Consider the following 22,865-nt stretch of genomic DNA (forward strand, 5'->3'; position numbering starts at 1 on the left):
GTACCTATTTATTTGGAACACTAGGAAGATTATGAGCCTGGGCAAGATATTAACCCTTTCAATACAGACATGAGACCTACAAACCTTGTTCATCTCTCCAGGGACAGAAAAGGACAGAATAATAACACACAAAAAAACAACATAAAAACATCCAAGTCAGTAAAAAAAAAGGCCAAACCTCAGATAGAAAATAAATGAAAAAATGGCAATTGAAACCAAAATAATCATTTAGTAAGACTATAGAGACAATCATTGATATACTAAAATATCTAATTTACTTCATGAAAAAAAGTATAAAATAAAGTATTAAAACTGTAAATCTAAACAAAAGCATCCATTAATGAAACAAATGTTAAAATAACTGTAATCCCATGAAAAGCTTGAACAGAAAATAAATAAAAACAATAACATGCCCATTGCCCCCAGGGAGAGAAGTAGAAAACTTCTGTTTCCAAAGATGATCAGAAAAACAAATGAAGAAAACATCTGCCTTCAAACAACTCATCCTTAAAATAACACCCCATGAATTCATAACCCATAGACACACCTCTAGGAGGGCTGTAAAAATGAGAAAAATGTCACAATAGAAAATTTTTTTCCCAGATGCCTGCTATTTGTAAAAATGAAAAACCACAAAAAACCTGTTTCTTGTAAAAAAGTCTTCATGATACAATAAGAAAAGACTCCTCTCCCTACAAAAACTAATAAAAAAACTCTTGTGTAATTAATACTGTTTTAACATCCGAAGTTCTATCTCTATGCTGTCAGTTAAAAAAAAAAAAAAAAAAAAAAAAGTTATTCAGGAGAGGAAAGGCATTCTGTAAGTTTTATTCTGGTTTCTCATTCTTATAGTCCTGTTAATAAAGTTTTTTATTCCTTCTAAGTTTTAAGCCTGGTTTTCCCTTCTCCTAATCCATATCTCACAGTGAGAAATGAGTAAGTGCCCTGGAGATTTCAGCCAGCGCTAAACCCACCACATTATTTAGTGCATTAGCCAAAAAATCAAATTAGCGAATCTCAGCCACTGCACCAGGCTGAAGCTGAGGATCCCCAGCCAAGCTCAGAGGGAGGAGAACACAGCATTTGTGGGATCCTTTCCAGTCTGACTTGCTTTAGCTGGAGCCTGGGGGAGGAGAGAGCAGGAGAAGGGTTGGCTGAGTCCTCTCCCCTCTGCCTTGCCCTTCTCTGCTGGATCCTCAGTTCATCCCACACCCACCCCAAGACTCCATCCCCATCCTACTGGTGCTGACGGGATTAAAGGAGATAAAGAGGAGATTAAAAAGATAGAGAGGAGAGAAAAAGACAAGTTTACATGCAGCTTAAATATTAACGAAATACCTGTGTTAGTGACTGCTGAGAGTTCCAAGGGAGCTGAAGGGTTTGGGAAGGGCCAGGAGCCCATGAAGGGCTCAGGAGCTGCTGCTGCCGGGAGGGAGGAAATGCACCAATGGCTCCCAGCAGAGTCTGTGCTTTGAGGCTCTTTCCCAAACAGCTGCAGGAGGGAAAGCAGCTGAGTTTGGAGGAAGAGTTTTCTGCTGAGGTTTCCTGTTTGGAGCTGTCACAAGCTTCAGCTGCTCAAGGGAAACGCGGCTCTGCTTCCAGCAGGGCCCAACTGCCCGGGAGCACAACTTGGTTCCCTGGCCCTGAGCCAGCGGGCAGCAGCAGCTTCTGTTCCCTCCTGGCTCTTGTGTCATTTCCAGCAGCACAAGACACACCAAGAAAAGCTCCTCCAGAACATGCCATGAGAAACACAACCTGATTTCATTGCATGAAGGAGCTCTGACTGTCCCACGGGCTCAGGTTTGTTTGTCAGTGAACAGAGCAGGGAAAAGCACAGCCACATTCCCTGCACAGGGAATTCACAGGAGGAAAGTGCAGCGCCGGAGGATGTGCTTGGTTACAACGTTCCCACGGCAGTTTTGGGGATAAAATCGTCAGCAGAGAGAAAAGAAAAAGTGCTACCAAGGGTGGGCTGGGGAGGGCTGGTGCTTCCCGGGAGGCTCCCGAAGCTCAGCAGTGTGGAAGAGTGGCTAGCTAACAGAGGTCGTGTTCCCATGCAGCAATTAGCTGAGAAAGAATTAAACAACAGTAGAGTGTAGTTGGTATGAGATGTTGCAATGTCAGAAAGACCTTAGTGATAACTGTGAACTGAGAACAGGACACTGTGATCAGAAGAATGTGGATTCAGCACAGATGGACAACCACAAGAATGTGGAACTAGGTGGAGTTGTCCTTAAACAAAATACCCAATAATGAGCTTGCTTTTGCACTAGGTGTGAGCCTAATTATTGATGTTATATAGGGAGTTTGGAGTTGCCAATAAAGGAGACTTGCTGATCATTCATATTGAGTGCTGCTTGTCTCCCGCCGAACTCATCAAATGGCGCCCGAACAAATGGGACCCTTGGGACCTTTGGGACCTTTGGGACATTAAAAAGCGAAGGCCACGGGAGTCGGCGACAGGGGACGGGTCCTCCGCAGCAAGGACGGCGAAAAGCAACGGTGCCGCGCCCCAGGCGACCTCAGAGGAGAGTCCTGGCCGTAACGTGCTGCCGAACCTTGTAGGGCTGCAACAGCGCTGACGGTAAGATGGAAAGGCAAGCAGCACATGATTTATTTACCTGCTTTTTAGAAAAGCCACAGCTTAAGGGTTTTGATTTGCGCAAGGAGCTCCCTGGACTTCTTGCTTATGGGTATGCTCATTCCTTTACCTCCCACTGCTGGGCAAACACTCCTATCTATGCTGCCCATGGAAAGAGGGAGGGAGAGTCAGAGAGAAGGAAATAATGAGAAAGAAATTCCAGAGCAAACACTGAAACAACGAACAGAATCTGTTCAGTTACGGCAGGATGTGATATATCCTGAACTATTTGCTTCACTTTTGGAGTCACTCTTAACACTACAATCATATTTAAGTTCCAACTTTGCTACCCTGGAAGAAAAGAATCCAAATTTAGATTGGTTTCCACCCGAACCAGGGGGACATGGGGGAAAGCACCGAGGTGTGCGCAGAGAGCGGGGGCACCCCCGGGGCAGAAGCAGTGCAGAAAAAGTTCCAAGGCCACACTGAACAATTACAGAAACCGCTGAGCAGGAACAGGTGGCTCAGACAGCTTCAAAAAGTGACAAAATAGCCAAAAAATCACAAACTATATGGTATCTAGTTTGAAATTCATCACTGTAATTAGAAGTTGATAAGCTGCAATGGTCACCGTTGTTAGCACCTGGCCGTGAGAGACTTTTTGTGTAACATTGCCTGCTTTTGTAAAAATTGTGCCCCTTTTTTCCTCTATCAGTGAACAAGAGAGATTGAGAGAAACAACTGTATGTGTTAAAGTTAACTTTGTGAGGTTTTTGGGGTTTTTTCCTGCGAGAGTATGTGGAGAATGTGAAGAAAGACAACAGCAGCAGAGAGCAGCAGCAGGGCAGGCAGTCCACCCCCCTGCTCCCTCTCTAAGAAAAAGCACTGGGATAGTACCCAGTTTGATAAAAAGTCATGGTTCATGGGTTTTTTAAATGTTTTTATATACCCTTTTAGAGTTAATTTTGTGGTTTAAGTAATAATGAATTTATGCAATTGGAGTTTTTTAAAGTTTTCCTGGAGAAATTATTGTGAATCTTTGAAAGTTTAAATAGGTCCCTTTTCAAAAAAAAGGTGTTTAAGGTGAATATTAAAGAAGTTACCTTGCAATAATTAGTTTTAAAACCTAAGGTTAAATATGGTATGATTTACAGCTTCTAAGAAAACCTTCCATTAATCTTATCTACAAAAGAGATTTGTGGTTTAAAAAATAATTAGTTAAGAGAACTTACCTGTACAAGACAAAGTTAAGTTAAAGTATATATTACCCATTTGCTTGTTTTTTCCACAATTTTAATAAGGTAATTTCAATGTGAGTCCTTTTGTTATATAAAATACATATAACTGCATATATACTAATTTGGATTTTAGATTTTAGTTTAAGAATTAGACTTAATGTTTCTGAAAAGTGCTACAAAAGCTGAATGGCAACTTGGCCAAATCCTGTGTTGTTGTGGTTTTTCTCAAGAAAAACTGCACTTTAAAATCCTAACCAATTTGAACATATACTAGGCAAATTCCTGTTTTGAATGAGTATTTTTAGTACCATTTGCAGTTATTGTGAGTTATTCTCAAAGCTAGATGACATAGAATTGTGATGTATTTGTTATGTTTTTATAATCTTTATAGTGAATCCATGTTACTGTTATATTGTGTTTAGAAGGTATATATCAAACTTTTAGCTGCCTTTGTAGTAACAGAATAAGATTTAAGGTATGTTTTTATTTAATATAGATTAAGTGTTAATAGAATTAAGCGAAGTCAAGTTTTATTATGTTTAGGCTTGAATGTTTTTAAGTTAAGTTTTCTAACTTAGATATTCTTTTAAGGTTAAATTTGTTACTTCCTTTTGCCATAAATAATTATTGTTAGGTTTAAATATTGTTTAATTTAAATTGTTTTATGTCTTATTGGAGACACTTGTCTAAACTGCAAAGTATAGTTATTTTCCTAGAGAGATGAAGATAGCCACAACTGAAACAGCTGTGACAGAACACTGATGAACACCTGCTTGTGGATAGAAGTGAATGCAGTCTGTGACACCCTTGACTTCATCGGGAGTTCTATTGGTTGTTACAATCTCTGCAGTTTTTGTTTGTTATAGCTTTCTTATTTTTCAGTGTTTCCAGAATTTTAAGAAGATGTACCATTGCTGAGGCACAGCTGCCATGGGAGAGGCTTCAGATTAAACCAACTGCTGCATGGTTTAATTGGTCTGGTACCTGAGGCTTCTGATCATTTGCTTTGTACAAATGCATTTTAACAGTTTGCTGTGCTGTAAGCATCTCCTAGCTGCTACTATTGAGAACCTTGTTTTAGAAATGAGTTAAGAGGCATCTTTCCAGTTTAAAGCCAGGCCCTGGCCAAGCCTTGACTTTACCTGGACAGAATGTTTGCCAACAGATCCAGATGTTTTCTGTACCAAATCAGTATTTGAGTCACTTTTTGACTCAGCAATTTGACCCTGTTAATATGGCAGCTGGATCAATTTTGAAGTGGGCTTGGAGAATCATTTCCGGAGGTGGTTATCCAATCCTTCACTGATTTTTTTTTCTTTCTGTTTGTTTGCTAACTATGGGATGCTGGTGCAGTGTTTTAGTAATTAATAGTAGTTTTATATTACATATCTTATTAATAATGTTTAAGATTTAATTGATTTTTAACTGTTATAGGTTCTTAATCCTTGTGTATATGGGTTTGTGTTGATGTTTATAACAGAAGTACATCTCATTTTTATTTTTTTTTTAAGAAATCGGGGGAGATTGATATCCTAAAAGCATTTTGATTAGTGTAATTCATAAACTTCAAGGGGAGAAGTGTCTGTGTTTTGTTGGCAGGTTCAAAAAGGTCACCTGTCCATCTGACCAGACTGTGTGCCTCTGAACACACGAGATCCAGTGAACAGAGAAGTCACCACACAGCCTTGGTACTCCAGACATGGATCAGAAGTGGAGCTGTCAGGACACAGTTGTGTCTGAACACTACACAGACAGTTTACCAACAGAAATTTTATGTTGTTACTATGATGTTGTGTCTCTACCAATTTTTCAGTTATCTTTTGTTTTAAGATTTAGAAGGATGTGAAGAACAACCTGAACATCAAAGCCCTCAGTCACCGATCAGCTGCCAGCTGACATCACGGGAGCAGTGAACGTTCCAAGACTGAATCGTGTTAAATCATAGTCTGTTTGTGAAGGAAATTCTGTAGAAGATCTAAGAAAAGTATAGACTCCATCTAACTGTATATAAAGCAAATTGTAGTTGTGTGTTTACCCTTTCAGCAAATTGCTTCCACACTTAGACTACATATATACCAGAGCATGTGTGGTAAAAGTAGTTAGATAATAGTTTAAGATTAAGAGTTTAGCCTGTGTAGTAATTGTTATATTAGTATAAAGTATAAACATTTCCCCCCTTCAAGAGGTAGTGTAAGCATCTTTGAAAGTTCATTTAACGTTAAAGTTTAGCTGTGTGTTTGCAAGTATGGTGTCATTTACATGGAACAAACTGCTTATGGTAATTGTGTTGTGTATAGTCCTGACCAACTGTCTGCTAACTAACATCCAAAAGTGACAGAACATATGGGTCACTCTGGCACATTGAACTGGCCAAAGGTCAATGTGTGTGAGCCTAGCCACACCTGGAGATCCTTTCACACCTGTCTCATAGGAGACCTGAATGGGATCCTCAAGCAGCATTTAAAGGTTTAATTAGTAATGAGACTCGACTGAATCAATTTGCAATGTTGCAAGAGTGCAATTGCACTGTTGGCTTCACATTAAGACAACTTGAAGCCTGCTGGCAAGCAAAAATTACCAAAGTTCTCAATGTTACCATAGGGCCCCCCAGAAGAATTAGATTTGTTAGGTTCCACCAATACCTCAGGTGGATGGATAATGTTTGAACCCCCGACAAAACGTCATTCTAACAAAGTAATGCAGCACTGGGCTGCAGACAACCATGTAGCTGATCTCGTTACTACCATTGAAAGTAAAGCCTTTATTAGTGGTGCAATCTCACAGAACAATTACCAAAGCGATTAATTAGTTCCATATTCCTAATCAGTGGAGATAGAGCATGGAATGAGATTCCTGCTAATCCACATAGAAAACCCTGTTATTTTGGGAAACTTACTTTGTTTCCATCCAAGCTTACACCAATTGCTGAATGTAGTTGATAAAATAAAAAACATCAGTCAGTCAAAGTGAAGCCTGAATGAATTAAAGCTTAGCAACTCTAAAAAGGCTCGCTTGTTAGACTAAGAAAAAATTGAACTTAACATCCACAATGTTAAGTGAGCTTTCAGCCGATGTGAGTAGTGTACGTCATGCAGTATTACAAAATCGAGCCACAATTGACTTTTTGCTCTTAGCACAAGGACATGGTTGTGGGGAGTTTGAAGGCATGTGCTGTCTGAATCTTACTGATCATTCCGTTTCCATCCATGGGCAACTGCAGCAGCTACAGGATGGGTTACATGCCCTGAAAGAAGATAGTGACCCCATTGGAAGTTGGTTCTCCAGCTGGGGCATCACTGGATGGTTGAGGTCTCTTGTGCTAGAAGGGGGACAGACTTTACTTATAATGTTAATTGGGATGAAAGTCTAAGTTGTGTGTTATCTTGTCTTCATAAGAGTATAGAATGAGTCACACCCAAAGCCTGGTTTGTGCAAAAAGAGAAAGGGGGAATTGTTGCTATATTTTATGTATTAGTAAAGGCCTGTCTGCACAAACCAGTCTTTGAAATAAGTCGTGATATTAAGGGCTGAAATCCTTGAAACTTGCCTGCAGAAGAGAGAGTAAAGCAAAACAATATCCTTGTGTACAAGGATAAGAATGTAAACCTGTGTGTGTTAGCCAATAGTAACTTGCTCTGCCCGCAGACCCTGTAGAACCCTATAAAAGGTGTGTTAATAATAGAAATAAACGGCATTCACAATTACTTCTGTTAAGACTGGTGAACAGCTCGGGGGTCTTTCAACACCAAACTATGTTGAGATGGAAGAGAAGAAAAAGCCCCAGAGATGCCGCACAAGGAGGGTCTGCAAATCCAGTCCAGGGAGCTCCGAGGAGGAAAGATCCCCCCAGTGCCAGGAACACGGCCAGAGATCCAGCCGGAGCTCAGAGCAGGAGGAAAAGCCCCACAAGTGCTTGGAATGTGGGAAGGGTTTCAGGTGGAGCTCCCAACTGATCCAGCACCAGGTGATTCACACTGGGGAAAAGCCCTACGAGTGTGGGAAATGCGAGAAGAGCTTCACCAACACATCTTACCTGATGAAACACCAGGTGATCCACACTGGGGAACGGCCGTATGAGTGTGGGAAATGTGGGCAGAGCTTCAGAAGTATCTCTGACCTGATGACACACCAGGTGATCCACACAGGGGAACGGCCCTACACCTGCTTGGAATGTGGGAAGAGCTTTGGGTGGAGCTCCTACCTGAGGGCACACCAGCTCATCCACACTGGGGAGAGGCCCTTCGAGTGTCCCGAGTGTGGGAAGAGGTTTCAGCGCAGCTCTGATGTTCTCAAACATGAGCGGATTCACACAGACGAGAGGCCCTTCCGCTGCCCCGACTGCGGGAAGAGCTTCCAGTACAACGGCCACCTCACCGTTCACCGGCGCATCCACACTGGGGAGAGGCCCTACGAGTGTCCCCAGTGTGGGAAGAGCTTCTCCACCAGCTCAACCTTGACACCAACGGAGTCACCAGTAAGGGAAGCCCTGCGAGTGCCCCGAGTGCGGGAAGAGCTTCGTGCGCTGCTCCAGCTCCATCCCCCATGGGAGGATGGGCGTTGGATGATCCCCAGTGACCCCCGTTGGGCAGAGCCCTGGTGATCCGTGGTCCTGGTGATGCGTGTTGGGAAGACACCTGGCTGGGAGGCTCCACATCTTCCTGGCTCCCTGTGGGCACCTGGATGAAAGCAGGGGAATGAAAATCCAACAGGATACAGAATGACAGTGGGAATTGTTGACTTTGAATCTTCAAGAACCTTTTGCCTCAGGAGCTGTGTGGGCAGAGAAAAGGGGGTGACACCGGGCTTGGGGGCCCAGAGGGGAGCACACACACTCTGTGGAGGGGAGGACACGACCCCCGTGACCCCACCTCACCTTCCTGCACAGGCAGAAGCCGAGCCCCAGTGCCAGGAAGATGAAGGCCAACGTGGAGCCCCCGGTCCCCGTCAGCATCTTGCTGCGGGTGGCATTTCACGCATCCCTGGGGCAACTGCCGGGGTCAGGACCCCCAAAACCTCTCACAGACATCAAAGCCTTTCCAAGGACCCTCCCAGTCTCTCCCAGCCCACGCAGGACCCTCTGAAACCTCTTTTGGAGTCACTAATTTTAAACAATTAAGAATTAGAGAAAAATTAGAGATTATGGCTAGAGATAGGCCTTGCTGGAACTAGTTAGAGTTAATGATTTAAGTGAGAAGCAGGATTTGAGTTCATGAATCTTGAACTTAGGTAAAAAATTACTTGTCATTGTATGTTTGGTCAGCTGTGCTTATAATGTGAAAAGAGAAACTGATAAACGGGTTCAGGAAGATCACAGACCTTACATCTGGAAACCCATTTAAAAGTCACAAGGAAGGAAATTGGAATTGTACCAAATGTTATTTGTAATGTCAACCATTGTAAAGGTAGAAAGGTGAGAGTGAGGAAGAGTGGTTTTCCTTCATCTCTTGATGACCACTACATGCCAAAATGACCCCCTCCTCAAATTAAGGAGCCCACCATGCAGGCATAATGACTTTTTAAATCATTACCGTGCATTTTAATCAAACCTGGGGAATGGGAAGTGTTAGCATTATGCATATGCATTAGTATTAATATGTATTAGTATTTTAGATATTTTAAGACTTCTGTAAATAAATAGACACTGGAATCTTTTGTGAACTTGCAGTGCATATTAAGGCGTGAGTCCCACACTCACCCAGTGCTGTGATTAAACGTCCACTTTGTAACTTTAAACTGTTGGAGAGGTTTTTTTGTCCATTAACAGATTGGTGTTGATACCAGATCAGTATCACTATTTTGGTAAATCACTGCCAGTCTCTTCCCAGCCTCCTCAGGACCCAGCAGAGTCCCTCCTGTTCCTCTCAGGATCCCTCAGCCCCCTCCCAATTTCTCCCCACTGCCCCAGGACCCCCAGACCCTCTCCCAGTCCCTTCCCAGCCCCACCAGGACTCATCAAGACTCCTTCCAGTCTCTTCCCAGCACAACCAACCTCATCCTAATCCCTGTTTTCCAATGCCCAATCTCCTTCCAGCTCCTCCAGGCTCACTCAAATCCCTCCCAGTGACACCCAGCACCCCCAAACTCCCTCCCAGTGTCCACCAGGACCCCCAGAACCCCATCCCACCCTCCCCAACATCCTTCAAACCCCTTCCCAGCCATCCTAAGCACCTCAATCCCTTCCCCAGTTTAAACCAGGCTATCTCAAACTCCCTCCCAGTTCCTCCCAGCACACCCTAATCCCCCTCTGGGCCCCCCCAGTGCCTCCCCTTCTGTCCCCGACGCTGTGGGGGCCGGGCCGTGCCCCAGTGCCGGCTCAGGGGGTGCTCCAGGCTGACGTGCTCCACCTGGCAGCTGGAGCTGAGCCCGCATTGCCGGGGGAGTTTCCAGCAGCACCAGGAGCTGCTGGCTTCAGCTCAAGGGCACCAGCGAGATGGACACGCTGGAGGGCCCTGGGAGAGAGTGGGGACACACTGGGATCAGCTGGGTGTGAAATGGTGCCAAGGCCGGTCAGCTCTTCCTCAGCTCCACGCCAGGAGTGGAACACACCTCAGGAGCAGGATGACCCGAGATGTGGCTTAGAGCAATGCTCTACAGCACTTAACAGCTGTCAGGCACAGTGTGGAGGCAAGAATGGGGGGAAGGTCTTTTATATTGGGGTTCAGAGAAAGGTTTAGTCTCCCAAGGGTCCAGGGACAAAAGACACAGAACACAAGCGTACAGCAATTTATATATGGGGAGGGCCCAGGGGTGGATACAATTTCAACCAGTGAGGGATATCCTGGGGAGGGGAATAGGACACATGGACCAATGGGGTGCTGTGGATTAGGGGATTTCCAAAGGGGACGTCCAAGCAGGGGGTTGGCATAAGGCAGGATTGACAGGGGACATTTGGAAACAAGGGGCAGGGTGGACAAGATTGATAGGGAAGGTGCTGGAAAAAGGGGTTGGGATACAATGATAGGCAGGGCAGGGGAGGAGATAACTTTGGGTTATACCAACAAAGCAGGGGGGTAACAGCCTGGCTTGGCTGCAGGGGGGTCCCAGGGTGTGAGGATGGGGGGTTTGGGAGGGTTCCAGTCCTGGATACAGGGGTGCACGGGGGTCCTGCTGCAGCGGAATGGGAGTTCAGGGGGATCCCTTCCTCTGTTCTGGGGCTCAAGGGGTCCCGGTGCCTGAAAATGGAGGTTCAGGGGGGTTCTGGTGCCCAGAAATGGGGGTTCTGGGAGGCTTCCATTCCCGAGAATGGGGGTTCAGGGGATTCCAGGTTCCAGATAAGGGGGTGCAGGGGTTTTTGGGGGTGGGTAAGGGAGTTCCAGGGTTCCCAGTGCCCCGAAATGAAAGTTCAAGGGGGTCTCTGTGCCCAGGAAGGGGGGTTTGCCCGGAAATGGAAGTGCAGGGGTTCCCCATTCCCAGTGTGATAAATGGAATTGATTCGTGCTACTTAAATTGCAACTGTTACTAAAGGTATCATTAGAAACGATCAAGAATTAGTGTTACAAAGCAGATGTACCCCTTTGCAGATGTTACACGTCAAAATTAAGGTACAGGATGTAGTTTAGAAAATAAATGGTCAGTAAAATCAGAAAAAGGAGGAAACTTATGGGAAACATTAATGAATATGTATAAGCATACAGTATATAAGTTTAGCTTGAAGTGCTTTGTTTCGTACGTGAGGTGAGGTGAGAAGAACCCCCCACACCCCAGTCGGTTTTGCTTATGCCTTAAGCATTTGTAACCACAGGCCAATTATATTCACACATGTATATATATATATATATATATAAAATATGTATCTGATTATATCTACTTAATTGTATCTCTTTTTTACTAAATTCTATTCTTTTACTAAATTGTATTCTTTTATTATTTTGTATCCAATTTATTAAGCTATGTTATCAATTAATTAAATTTGATTGTTTGGAAATTTGAAAGTCATTTATAACACTACTATATCAAAAGCAGTTAAAAGTGATTACAAACTGTGCTATATCAAAATCGTTGTGATTATAATAATTTGCAAAAGCCAACACATAATAGCGAAGGTCAACACCAACATAGTTCTTTATCACAAACACAGGGCAGGTTTTTCCCTTGCATGGAGCACTTGGGCCTTCCCCGGGCCCCTTCTGCCCTCCCGCAGAACCAGAGGCATTTTCCAGCGCACACAGTTTGTAAGCAAGAGCCGGCTGCAGCCCAGAAGGCTCCAAGCGCCTCCTTCCAGGCTGACTCTGCAGATGCCGAGGCTGCTCTGGGCTCTGCCAGGCTCTGCTGGGGCTCAGCTCTGGGCGAGGCTGGGCCCGCTCTCCCCTCGCAGTGCTCCGGGCAGCTGAGTCACAGCGGGAGAAGGACAGGACACCTCAAGGGATTGAGGTTTAACAGAGATTTTATTCAAATAACTGCCATAACAAACAGGCTGTCCTAACTTCCCTAACTAACTAACTAACAGTGCCAACTATCCTAACTACTTCTCCTAACTACTAAAACGAAAAGTTGGCCTCCTGTGCTTCATCTCCTCCTGCGCTGCTCCCTCAGTTGCTTTGCTGCAGTGATCAGAGGGGTCAGGCTGGAGAGAGGCTTGGCTGATGACAAAAATGGGTGCTGCCCAAGGGATAAAAAAGAAAGAAATGAACTGTTACTTTCCAGACTCAAGTTCCTCACAGGCTCTGTTGCAACAGGACAAAGGGGAATGGTTTGAAAGTCAAGAGAGGGAAGCAGGCTCAGATTAGATGTAAAGAAGAATTGCTGTAGCAGGAGAGTGGGGAAACACTGAGAGAGGGAGCCCAGAGATGTGGGAGGTGGCTCCTCCCTGGAAACATCCAGGCTCAGGTCAGGCAGGGCTCTGAGCCACCTGATGTGCTTGAAGATGTCCCCGCTCGTGGCGGGGCACCAGCTCCAGATGAGCTCGACAGGAGCCTGCCAAGCCAAAGCAGGCGAGGATTCTGCTGGCTTTGCGTGTGAAAAGCAGCGGGACTGGAGATGATGGGAGGGGGGCCCCACAAGAAAAGCCCTCCCTGGCGCTGCCGTTTCCCCCGCAGCCGCTTGGCATTCACCTGCAGCAGCTCCTGGGCAGAGAAGCGCCGCTCCTCGTCCGGCTCCAGGCTGCACTCGAGGAAGTCCCGCAGCAGAGCCGACAGGCGCCTGGGCTCCTGCAGCTGCGGGCTCCCGTTCTGCCGGATCAGAGCGCGGGCCTGCAGGAAAAGCAAACACAGCGCTCTGACAGCTTCCTCCACACCCACACGTGCTCACATCCAGCCCGCTTTCTCTGCCCCAGCTCCCCGGGCACTTTCCTCCCTGGCACAGATGCTGCTGCTCACAGCTCATTCTTCTGGGCCAGCCAAAAAACCCAAACCCTGGTGCAGCCACAGACATTGCAACATCCAAATGATCTTGCCTTCAGAGCCGACTGCATTGGCTGACTTTGTCAGTAGGAACCTCCATCAGAAATAGCCCATTTTGCTTCTCCAAATACACACACCAGCTTTACAGGCCATTTTCAAGAGTCAGTGTGGTCTGCCTGTGTTATTTCAAGGGATTCTTACATCAAATGCATCTCTGCAGTGCCACTGACACTCAAGTTAAAAGCATTCCTGATGCCCCATGCCAGAAACTGCCAGGCAAGGAACAGCAGGTTTGTGTGGCTGAAAGCTCAGGCTTGGTGACACAGAGAAAGTGAAAGGAAGGAAAGAAATATGTTAGAGTGTGGGGATGTTAAACAATCATCTTCATGTTTTAGACAAGTTTCCCAGTGAGAAGAGCCAGGGGGAGTTCATCTCACAAAACCTCTTTTAGAAACTCCTCCAGAAATCTTGTTGGGTTTGGGTGTGGGTGTTGGGGTTGGTTTGGGGTTTTCTGCAAGACAACATTAGAGCTGATGCACTTGCTTCATGTATTTGGGTCATCCTCACAAGAGCTGCAACAACTTAAATCCCAAAGCAAATTGTTGCTGGAGACTGCAGAATATTTGTCTGTGTTCAGGCTCAGGTGCTGTGGGAATTCCCTTTGCGATGTGCAGAAACCTCCAGCTGCTCCTCCCAGTGCAGGGTCACCCTGTGCTCACAGGCCTCTGCAAAGCCTGGAGAATTTGCCTCTTACCATGGCCCCCGTTTGCTGGAAGTAAGGAGGTTCTCCTTCCACCATCTCGATGGTCACAATGCCAAAGGACCAGATGTCCACCTTGGGGCCGTAAGGAGAACTGGTCACAACTTCTGGGGCCATCCAGTGAGCAGTGCCCACCATGGAGCTGCACTGGTCCTGCTCAGGGCTGAGCTGAGCACAGAGGCCAAAATCAGCTGAGGACAGAAACAAGCACTGTCAAAGGCAGCTGCAATGAGGAAACCAAGCACAAAGATTCCCCACTCTCAGTCTGGGAATGCAGTGCTGAATCCAGCTGGAAAAGTGCTCAGGGCTGTAGCCAAGGAAAGATGGAACTGGACCCTTAAAGAAGCCCTCAGCTTTCATGCTTGGCTTTTACTGATTTCCTTTGAAGCTTTAGATTGCAACTCCTGCCCCTCTGGGAGGGCCATACCCAGAGCAAAGGTACTCCTGACAGCCTGCTCCTCTCCTGAGCTCTCTGCACGGGGCAGCCGCTCTCAGCTGGCAGCAGGGGCCGGGCAGTGCCACCAGCAGCACTTGTGGGGCTCTGGCCCTCACTGGGAAGCAGCCCCACAGCCGCACCCCGGGAGCGCCGTGCCTGGCCAGGAACACCCACCCAGCTTGACAGAGCCGTCCATTCCCAGAAGGATGTTGGAGCTCTTCAGATCTCTGTGGATCACCCGGTTGGAATGGAGGAAATCCAGGCCCTGCAGACACTGAGAGACAACAAGAAACACGAGGGAAAAAATCAGAGGCCGGAATATATCATACAAGAAAGGACAGTTTAGAATTCTGCCAGCAGCAACTTTGCTGTGACAGCCCAGGAGTGCAGTGCAGACAAGCTCAAGGCAAAAGGTTCAAGGCAAAGCTGAGAACAGGAAATCAGATCCAAAAAAGACAGAGAGTACCACAACAGCAGGAAAGAGGGACATGAGCAGAGTAGAAATGCAGTGATATTTGCAGGCCATTCACTTCAGAGGCTCTTTCCTCTCCAGCTCATAAAAACAACACAGAAAGAAAGGCCTGAGCATGGAGCCACTCTGCTCTCACAGCCTCTTTGGAAGGACCATGGTGTCCCAGCCATGGGAAGCACAAGCAGGATCCCTCACCTCCTGACTGACAGCTGCCATCTCTCCTTCAGCCATGCGTGTCTGTCTGACAACGTCCTGCAAAGTTCCTCCATCCATGTATTCCATCACCAGCCAGAGATCTCCATCAACAAGGAAGCTGGAAGAGGAGAACAATGGCACAGAGATGAATGTGCATTGCTCAATTCCCCCAGGGAAAAGCCCAGAGTGGAGTTTTGTTCCCAGGTCACTTGTCAGTGAGGACAGAATCAGATGGAGAGACATTCCTGCCAGGCTGCACAGGCCTTGGAATCTGCACAGTCTGAAGGAGAAGGAGGCACCTGGGAGAAAGGAGAGGCCTTAGATGGCAAGCAGGTGAAAAATGCACTTTAGCAACAGCCCAGCTCAATGTGGAACCACAACACTTGCCCCCAGCTGCTTCAGCATCTGAGCTCATCAGTTCCACCATTCCCTCCGGAACAAGGCAACACAACTTCCAGAGTTATGCAGGGGAGGAGGCTGTGCAGCACTTGGGGCAAAAGCAGTCAAATGCTTGGAAAACCTTGCACAAAGTCCCTTCAGAAATAGGCAAGGCCATGGAAAAATGGGCAAATGAGGCATTTCTGGAAACAAGAACCTGGTTTTCCTGGCACCTGCAGCAATGGGACAGGGCTGGGAAGAAGAAGACAAGGAAAATAATTTCTACCAGGGTTTATCAGCACTTGCTGTAAAACACAGCAAATGGGGTCAACTTGAAGAAAAAGCCAAAGCAAAGCAACAAAAGCACATGGAAGGAGTGAAGTGCCAGGCTGTTGTTCTGGGAAGATATGGCCGGGTCAGGCATTTTCAGAACAGGCTACAGACTGGGGATGCCAGGAAAGATGAACGCAGGGCCCGTGCACGGGAGAAGACCTGAAGCACTCACCTGTCCAGAGAGTTGACAATGTTGGGGTTCTTCTTGTCCTTCAGGACCACGACCTCATTCACAGCTTGTTCCCTGTTCTGCCCTCTGAGACTCATTTTCTTGATGGCCACCTGAAGGGACATTGCAGACCTTTAACTGGAGCAGTCTGTGGCAGGAGGCCACAGCAAAGACGGAGCGAGTCTTTTTGGAGCGAGCGAGCCGGGCTGTGCCAAACTGCCTTGGGATGGGACACCAGAGCTCAGCAAGTGCCATTCCCACAGCCCATTGCTCTGCTCGCTGGGGCTGTTACAGGACTCATGGCCAGAGACATTTGGCTCTGTAAGCTCTGCAGAAATGCTCCCTCAGCTGTCAGCCTCCAAGCTCTAACAACATTCTCTGCACCTACAGTCTTCTCAAATGGCCTCAGCACTCTTAGGATTATTATTCCAACACATTTTGCAAGCAGGAGGTAATTCTGTTTCTGTGCACACAGAGCAAAACAGCCGGGAACCCTTTAGCAATTCTATGGCATTTGGCCATGATTTCAAATGTCCCTGCCCTGTTTGGGATAGCACAACAAAGCAAACGTGCACATCCATTGCTCAGATAATCCCTGTCCCAGCTGCCACTGACACCAGACCCAAACACAGCTGCAGGGTTTAGGAGAGAGCTTTGCTCTGCACATCCATCTTCTCATTTCTCTCCCTGGCTCTGTGGGAACAGCTGAAGTAGAACTAAAACCCCAAACTGAGCCCAAGCAGGATCTGTCCTTAATTAGGCCTTGAGGTATCCTGATGAAACTCAGGATGATAAAACTGCTAAATAGTGTTCCTGTTCGAGGCTGGGATGAAGGTAAATTGAGCCTCAGTCTCCACCAGCTGATGCATTCACACTTTTAGACATGAAGACCAGGCCAGGGTGTCCTGCTCTGACAGACACCGCTGCCCTCCTTGCCTTCCTTTGGGCACTTGAGAAGGACCAAGTCTGTCCCAGCTGTGCTCTGCAGGCTGACCCTGCTCTGCCTTCAGAGGAGCAGCCTGTGCAGGAAAGCTCTGCTGGGCCCCACAGCTCCAGCCACAGCTCCCAGCAGAGGGGAAAGCCCTCGAGAGATGCCAGACGTGCTGGGCGTGTTGACACTGACCTCTCCTCCCGTGGCCCTGTCGAGTCCTTTGGAAACGGTTCCAAAAGCCCTGGAGACAAAAACAGCAGAGAAGAAAGAAGCAGCGCTTTAGGCCTTGGCAGTGAAAGCCAGCCCAGACAGGAGATCTCTGCTGCCTGCAGCGTTCACAAAACACCCGAGTGCATCCACCCTTCAAACAACAGCACAGCAGCCACCAGCCCTCTGCCATGCAAGGTGCCTTCTGACCACAGTTATCAATTCTGATCAGCACTGAGAGGCAGCAGCATCGTACCCCAGTGTCTGAAGGGGTTTGGAGCTCTCCTGACTTCTCACTGCATCCTGCACCAGCAAAATACCTGGGCCCTGCTTGTGCAGAAGTAACTGCCTTGCACTTACCCTTGGCCAATCTGCTCCAGTTCCAGGTATTTCTCGGCAGGCTCCCCCACGCTCACCGTGTTCCCTGAAAGAAACCAGGGGGAAGATGCTCCCTCTCAGATGAGAGCCAGAATGCAGCCCCACTCCCTGGGGCCGGGAGCCCCTTGCTCTCAGCTGGGGAAGGACAATAAATGACCCTGTGCCATTTAGCTGCAGAGCAACCCTGGGTGCAGCTGATGCTGAGACACACACACAGCACCCTGCTCTGGCACACAGGAACAGAGCAGACGTACTCAGCTGCATCAGGCTCCACTCCCCGCTCCCCTCTGGCTGCAGGGCTGTGCTGCTGTCAGAATGTTCAGCCCAGGATCCTGCAGCACAGGGAGCTTCAGTGTCCTCTTCAGGAGCAGAGGGAGGTTCTCCATCTTCTTCCCAAAGCACAGCATCTTCTCTTTCCTCTTCCCAAAACTCTGCAGCTTCTCTGTCCTCTTCCCAAAAAGCTGCAGGTTCATCATCATCTTTCCAAGCCATGGGACATTCTCTGTCCGCTTCCCATGCTGGAAGATGTTCACCCTCCTCTTCCCAAGCCACAGGATGTCCACCGTCCTCGTCCCCCACCGGGAGATGTCCACTGTCCTTGTCCCACACCGCGGGAGCCTCGCTGTTGTTTTCCCAAACCGCGGGGTGTTCGCCCTCGTCTCCCAGAACAGAGGGAAGTTCACTGCTCTCTTCCTCCTCTTTGGCCTCCTCTTTGCAAGCAGAGGGAGCCAGAGGAGGTGCTGATGCTGCTTTGGTGCCCTGTGGACAGACGGGAGTGTGAGGGACGAGAAGTTCTATCTCAGTTATCACCTTCTTTATCCTCAGCTACACATCCAGCTGCACTAAGCAGAAATAGGGTTCAGAGCTGTTCAAACTAACAATGGGCTCAAGTCGACATTGCCACTTATTGTTGGGAATTCCATATTCCAGCATGGCTAAAGCCAGCAAGCAATCTTCTGCCTGCAAAACCAGTCCTGCAGCTCTTCAAAAGCTCTTCAGCAGAAACAGAGAAAACTGCCAGGGATCTCTTTGCTGCTGCTGCTGCTGCTGCAAAGACACTGACAGGAACTTTCCTTCAGCCTCCCAGGCTGGCACTCGGCTGCCACACGCCGAGCTCACAACTTGCTGCACAATTCTGAACACCAAAGCTTCCTTTGCCACTCACCGAAGGAGGAGCTGCTGGGGATCCACGCGTGAGGTGCCCTGCAACGGGAGAGGGAACGTGAACCAGATGTTGTTAGGAAAAAACTGCCTGTGGTGGGAAATGAGCAAGGCAAGCCCGAGAGAGCATTTTGCTTTCACAGCATCCCTCCAGGAGCCACAGGCCCTTCACACAGCAAGCAAGAGAGCAGCACAAAATACTGGGCTGTGTCAGCTCTTGGCTGGAGCAGCAAACAGAGGGAGTTCCAGGCTCCGCTGCCACAGACTCCCCGCTTGAGGGAACAGAACCCCCCCAGGCCTCATTGCAAATGCTGTGCACGCCCCGCTGGCTGCAGACACCCCCTTTTTCAGCTGCAGCTGCTGGCAGGAGCTCTCCCAAACCAACCCTGTCCTCATGGCAATTTGGTTACAGAGTCAACTCCGTTGCAGATGAAGAACAGAAAGCACACAGCAAGCCCGAAGCCACAGAGGCTGCACCGAGGGAAAACCTCAACTTACGTGCCAAGTGGGTTAAAAAATACCCCGAATAAGCCACAGAGAACAGAGTGCCAACTGCAGCAACCACTTGCTGCATCATTTTGGCTGCGCTGCACACGTCTGCAGACTGTACCCCTGCAAGCACAGAAGGAAACCCGTCAGGGGCTGGGCTGGCTGCTGAGAATGCCTCGGGCAGGAGGATCCTCTGGCAACGAGCAGGCGCCCAGAGCCGCTCTGGACGCTGAGGCCTCCGTGTCCCACAGCAACGGGAACACCACGGGGACGTGGCAACGCTCCTGTGACACCACAGCAGCCGCTCACGCAAAAACCGCCTGGAAGCTTCTCCTGTGTCACAAAGGAGCACAAAGAATCCTCCCAGGGCACAGCCTATTGCCCAAAGGATCCAAGAGGAACTCTGAAAATGCAGCAAACAAGGACACCCCATAGCCCAGCCTGAGCACTGAGGAGGAACGAGGACAGCACCAAACCAAAGCAAACACGACCTGTAGTCACTGATACTGCTGAATAAAACCAGCAAGGCTTCTTCCAGCTGGAATTTTTGTTCTAGTTCTAAAAACAAGCAAGGTTCTTCACTGTAAATATACAGAAGGCAGGAACTGGGGAGGAGATGGGATTGGGAAGGAGGAGGAGCAGGAGGAGGGAGAAAGGAAAAGGAGGAGCAGGAACAGGAATAGAAGGAGAAGCTGGAGGTTCCAGTGCCCTCTGTGTCCGCAGCACCCCCGGCCACGGGCCCATCGCCCCCACCTCATCCTGCAGGTGAGCAGAGAGGGGGAGCTGGTCCCAAATCTGTCAGGGGGTCCCTGAGAGGGTCTTTTAATTGGGGTGTGTTTGGAACTTGCAGATTGCGGAATTGAGCCCCATATATTGTCTGGCATCCCTGGGAGGTTTTTTTCTCTGGGTGTGTAGGTTTGGATCTTGCAGGACCCCAAAGCTGAGCCCCTTGGGGGATCTTTGGGGTCCACGTGGCCATTGCCCAGTATTGGCTGGGGGAGGACATTGGTCCTGGGGACCCCTGGGAGAGCAGAGGAGAGGAACCCCTGGGACCCCCAGAGTGGGGAGAGCAGAGAGGGGCGATCCCAGAGCTGGGGGACCCTGGCAGCTTGGAGAGGTGGGAGCCTGGAGAGGAGAGACTCCTGGGATCCCTGGGATCTCAAAGCAGAGATCAGGGGAGAAGGGAGCCCATGGACCCCCAAAAGCCCCTGGATCATCGCTAAGGAGGACCCCAGAGGAGAGGGAACCCCTGGAGCCCTTGGACCCCCATCATCCCAGGGAAGGGAAACCTCTGGAATCCCAAATAGGAAAGACAAGAGATGGGGAAATCCTGGGACACTTTTTTGGGGCTGAATCTTGATATTTTGGAGATTTTCATGGACACAAGGCTCCTGCTGAGCTCGAGACATGGACTTAGGCAGGAGGAGCCTCTACTTCAAGGCACTCCCACTTTGTTTACCCCCAAATCAGGATTTGTCATTCCCAAGCCATGGCCAGATGGAGGAGGAGGAAAATCCCCAGAGATCCTGCATGAGGAGGGGCTGCAAACCCAGCCCAGGGAGCTGCAAAGAGGAAAGATCCCCCCTGTGCCAGGAAGGCATCTGGAGATCCTGCCGGAGCTCAGAGCTGGGGGAGAGAGCTCATGGCAGGGAGAAGCCCCACAAATCCTTGGAATGTGGGAAGAGCTTCAGCTGGAGCTTCAAGTGGAGGAAACACCAAAGGATCCACCCTGGGAAATGGCTCTGGGAGTGTGGGGAGTGTGGGAAGGGCTTCAAGAACAGCTCCCATCTGATCTGGCACCAGGTGATTCACACTGGGGAGAGCCCCTAGGAGTGTGGGGAGTGTGGGAAGAGGTTCAGGAAGATCTCTGTCCTGATTAACCACCATAGGATCCACACAGGGGAAAAGCCTGGAAAGTGCTTGGAATGTGGGAAGAGCTTCAGTCGCAGCTCCCACCTGATCTGGCACCAGAACATCCACACAGGAGAATGCCCCAGCGAGTGTGGGGAATGTGGGAAGAGCTTCATTGAGATGTCCAATCTGATTTGTCACCAGAAGATACACACAGGGGAAATGCCCTACACGTGTGGGGAGTGTGGAGAGGGCTTCAGCTGGAGCTCCAACCTCAGGGCACACCGGTGCATCCTGAGTGTGGGAAGAGATTTCCAATGAGCTCAAGTCTCATCAAACATCAGTGGATTCACACAGAGGAGAGGCCCTTCCACTGCCCTGACTGTGGGAAGGGCTTCACAAAACTGCACCCTCATCAGGCACCGACACATCCACACTGGGGTGAGGCCCTACGAGTGTCCCCAGTGTGGGAAGAGCTTCTCACAGAGCTCAACCTAGACCAAACAGATCTTCCTGACTCCCTGTGGGCACCTGGATGAACACAGGGGCAGGAATATCCATCAGAACACAGACTAACAATGGGAATTGCAGATTGACTGCCCCTGGAGATTCACCAGAATGCAGAGATACACCCACAGCCCCTGGAGAAGCCCATGCCCGAGCAGGGGAATGCCTGAGATGAGGCTGTGACCCCAGGGGACACCTGTGGACAGAGGGGCCCCTGCTGGAGCCGCCTGTCCTGGAAGGTCTGACCCTGTGGCAGAGTGACCCACGCTGCAGCACTGTGAGGGGGCTGCTCCCCATGGAATGGACTCAGGTTGGAGAAGTTCCTGGAGACCTCTCTGGTGGGAGAGATCCCAGAGTGCAGCAGGGGAATGACTCCTGTCCCTGAGCAGCAGGAAAAGCCCCAGGAGATGAACTGACCATGGCTCCATTCCCTGTATCCCTGCACTGCCAGGTTAGGATGCAGAGCTGGAAGGAGGGAGGGGTGGAAGGAAGGTGCTTTTAAGGGTCTTCTTATTCTCCTGCTCTGAGCTTATTGGCAATAAATTCAAGTCAAATCTCCTGTTTTATCCGTGACTTCATTTGATGAGGAAATGCTCCCGGGTCCTTAACTCATGAACCCTTGGTTAAATTTTCTCTCCCTGTGTGGCTGTGGAGGGCAGTGAGAGAGCAGCTGTGGTGGGTACCTGGACTCGGGCCAGCATCACCCCACAGCAGTGGGACATGTCCTTGTGTGGCCCTGTGCTATGGTGCTACAGGTTCTGTTGCTTTTGTCTCCCTTATGATTTTATCTTTTGCGTTAAATGCTCGTGAAGTGCCCCCGGTGTCCCTCGTATTCCCTCGGCTCCGGTATCCCCGTCCCTTCCCCTGCTCCCGTCCCACGTTCCATCCCGGCTGGCGGAGCCTTGGAGCTGCCGTGGGGGCCGTGGGGCTGCCCCGGGGGCTGCGCCCCGAGCCGGGGCCCCTTCCCAGTGCTCCCAGTGTGCCGCTCCAGCCTGGAGCAGCCAGCGAGGGCTTCAGCTGGGACGGCAGAGAGGCGCTGCTGGGGGGTCCTTGCTCACTTCGCTTTGGTTTTGGTACTTTTGGGAGTTTTCTGCAAGAAATCTCTCCTCTCCTCCACTCAGCTGAAGGGGTTTGGAGGGCGGGTTCCCTTTTTTGGGGGAAATCAAAGCGATGCACTGATGCTCCTAATTAGACGTGCATGAGGCTCCAGAGTTTCCCGCTGAGCCGGAGGCACCCAGCAGCCAGGGCTGGGCAAGGTGAGCCGGGAGGTGCGGAGAACTTTGTTTGTGTTGGGAGCTCAATGGCGGCTCGGGCCGGGCCCGTTCCAGGGCTGTTCCTCGTCCCCGCCTTTCCCCTCACGCAGCCCGGGGCGGGCCCTGAGAGCGCGGGGCGGGGCTGTGCCGTGTGCAGAGCCCGCCGCTGGCTGCCATTGGCTGCTTCT

The 22,865-nt window shown here is 49.1% G+C and overlaps 3 protein-coding genes and 1 pseudogene across 6 annotated transcripts in view; 2 read left to right on the forward strand and 2 right to left on the reverse strand.

Moving 5' to 3' along the window:
• LOC111942164 (uncharacterized) overlaps nt 1-22,865 on the reverse strand; it is a 360,854-nt gene that overhangs the window by 34,854 nt on the left and 303,135 nt on the right. The window lies entirely within an intron of this gene.
• Nucleotides 5,523-9,509, forward strand: LOC147646685 (uncharacterized). Its single transcript, XM_086873127.1, has one exon. The coding sequence runs from the start codon at nt 7,580-7,582 to the stop codon at nt 8,417-8,419; it is 840 nt and encodes a 279-aa protein (XP_086729253.1). The 5' UTR covers nt 5,523-7,579; the 3' UTR covers nt 8,420-9,509.
• Nucleotides 12,185-22,823, reverse strand: LOC147646686 (serine/threonine-protein kinase PAK 1-like). 4 transcript variants are annotated; one of them, XM_086873124.1, is made up of 11 exons: nt 21,179-22,802; nt 18,582-20,757; nt 17,671-18,175; nt 17,399-17,462; nt 17,024-17,072; nt 15,904-16,013; nt 15,021-15,138; nt 14,528-14,627; nt 13,912-14,108; nt 12,870-13,007; nt 12,185-12,417 (listed from the first exon to the last, which is right to left on the reverse strand). In XM_086873124.1, the coding sequence occupies exons 3-11, from the start codon at nt 17,906-17,908 to the stop codon at nt 12,325-12,327; spliced, it is 1,107 nt and encodes a 368-aa protein (XP_086729250.1). In that variant the 5' UTR covers nt 17,909-18,175; nt 18,582-20,757; nt 21,179-22,802; the 3' UTR covers nt 12,185-12,324. The 4 variants fall into 4 exon arrangements, with proteins under 4 accessions (XP_086729250.1, XP_086729249.1, XP_086729252.1 ...); XM_086873123.1 differs by having other exon boundaries at nt 17,671-20,757; nt 21,179-22,823; XM_086873126.1 differs by having other exon boundaries at nt 17,671-18,619; nt 19,076-22,783.
• LOC147646687 (uncharacterized) lies at nt 20,474-21,415 on the forward strand (annotated as a pseudogene).

Source organism: Cyanistes caeruleus, unplaced genomic scaffold, assembly GCF_971803275.1.
Source record: "Cyanistes caeruleus unplaced genomic scaffold, bCyaCae1.hap1.1 HAP1_SCAFFOLD_87, whole genome shotgun sequence".
In the NCBI taxonomy this organism is placed as follows: Eukaryota; Metazoa; Chordata; class Aves; order Passeriformes; family Paridae; genus Cyanistes; species Cyanistes caeruleus.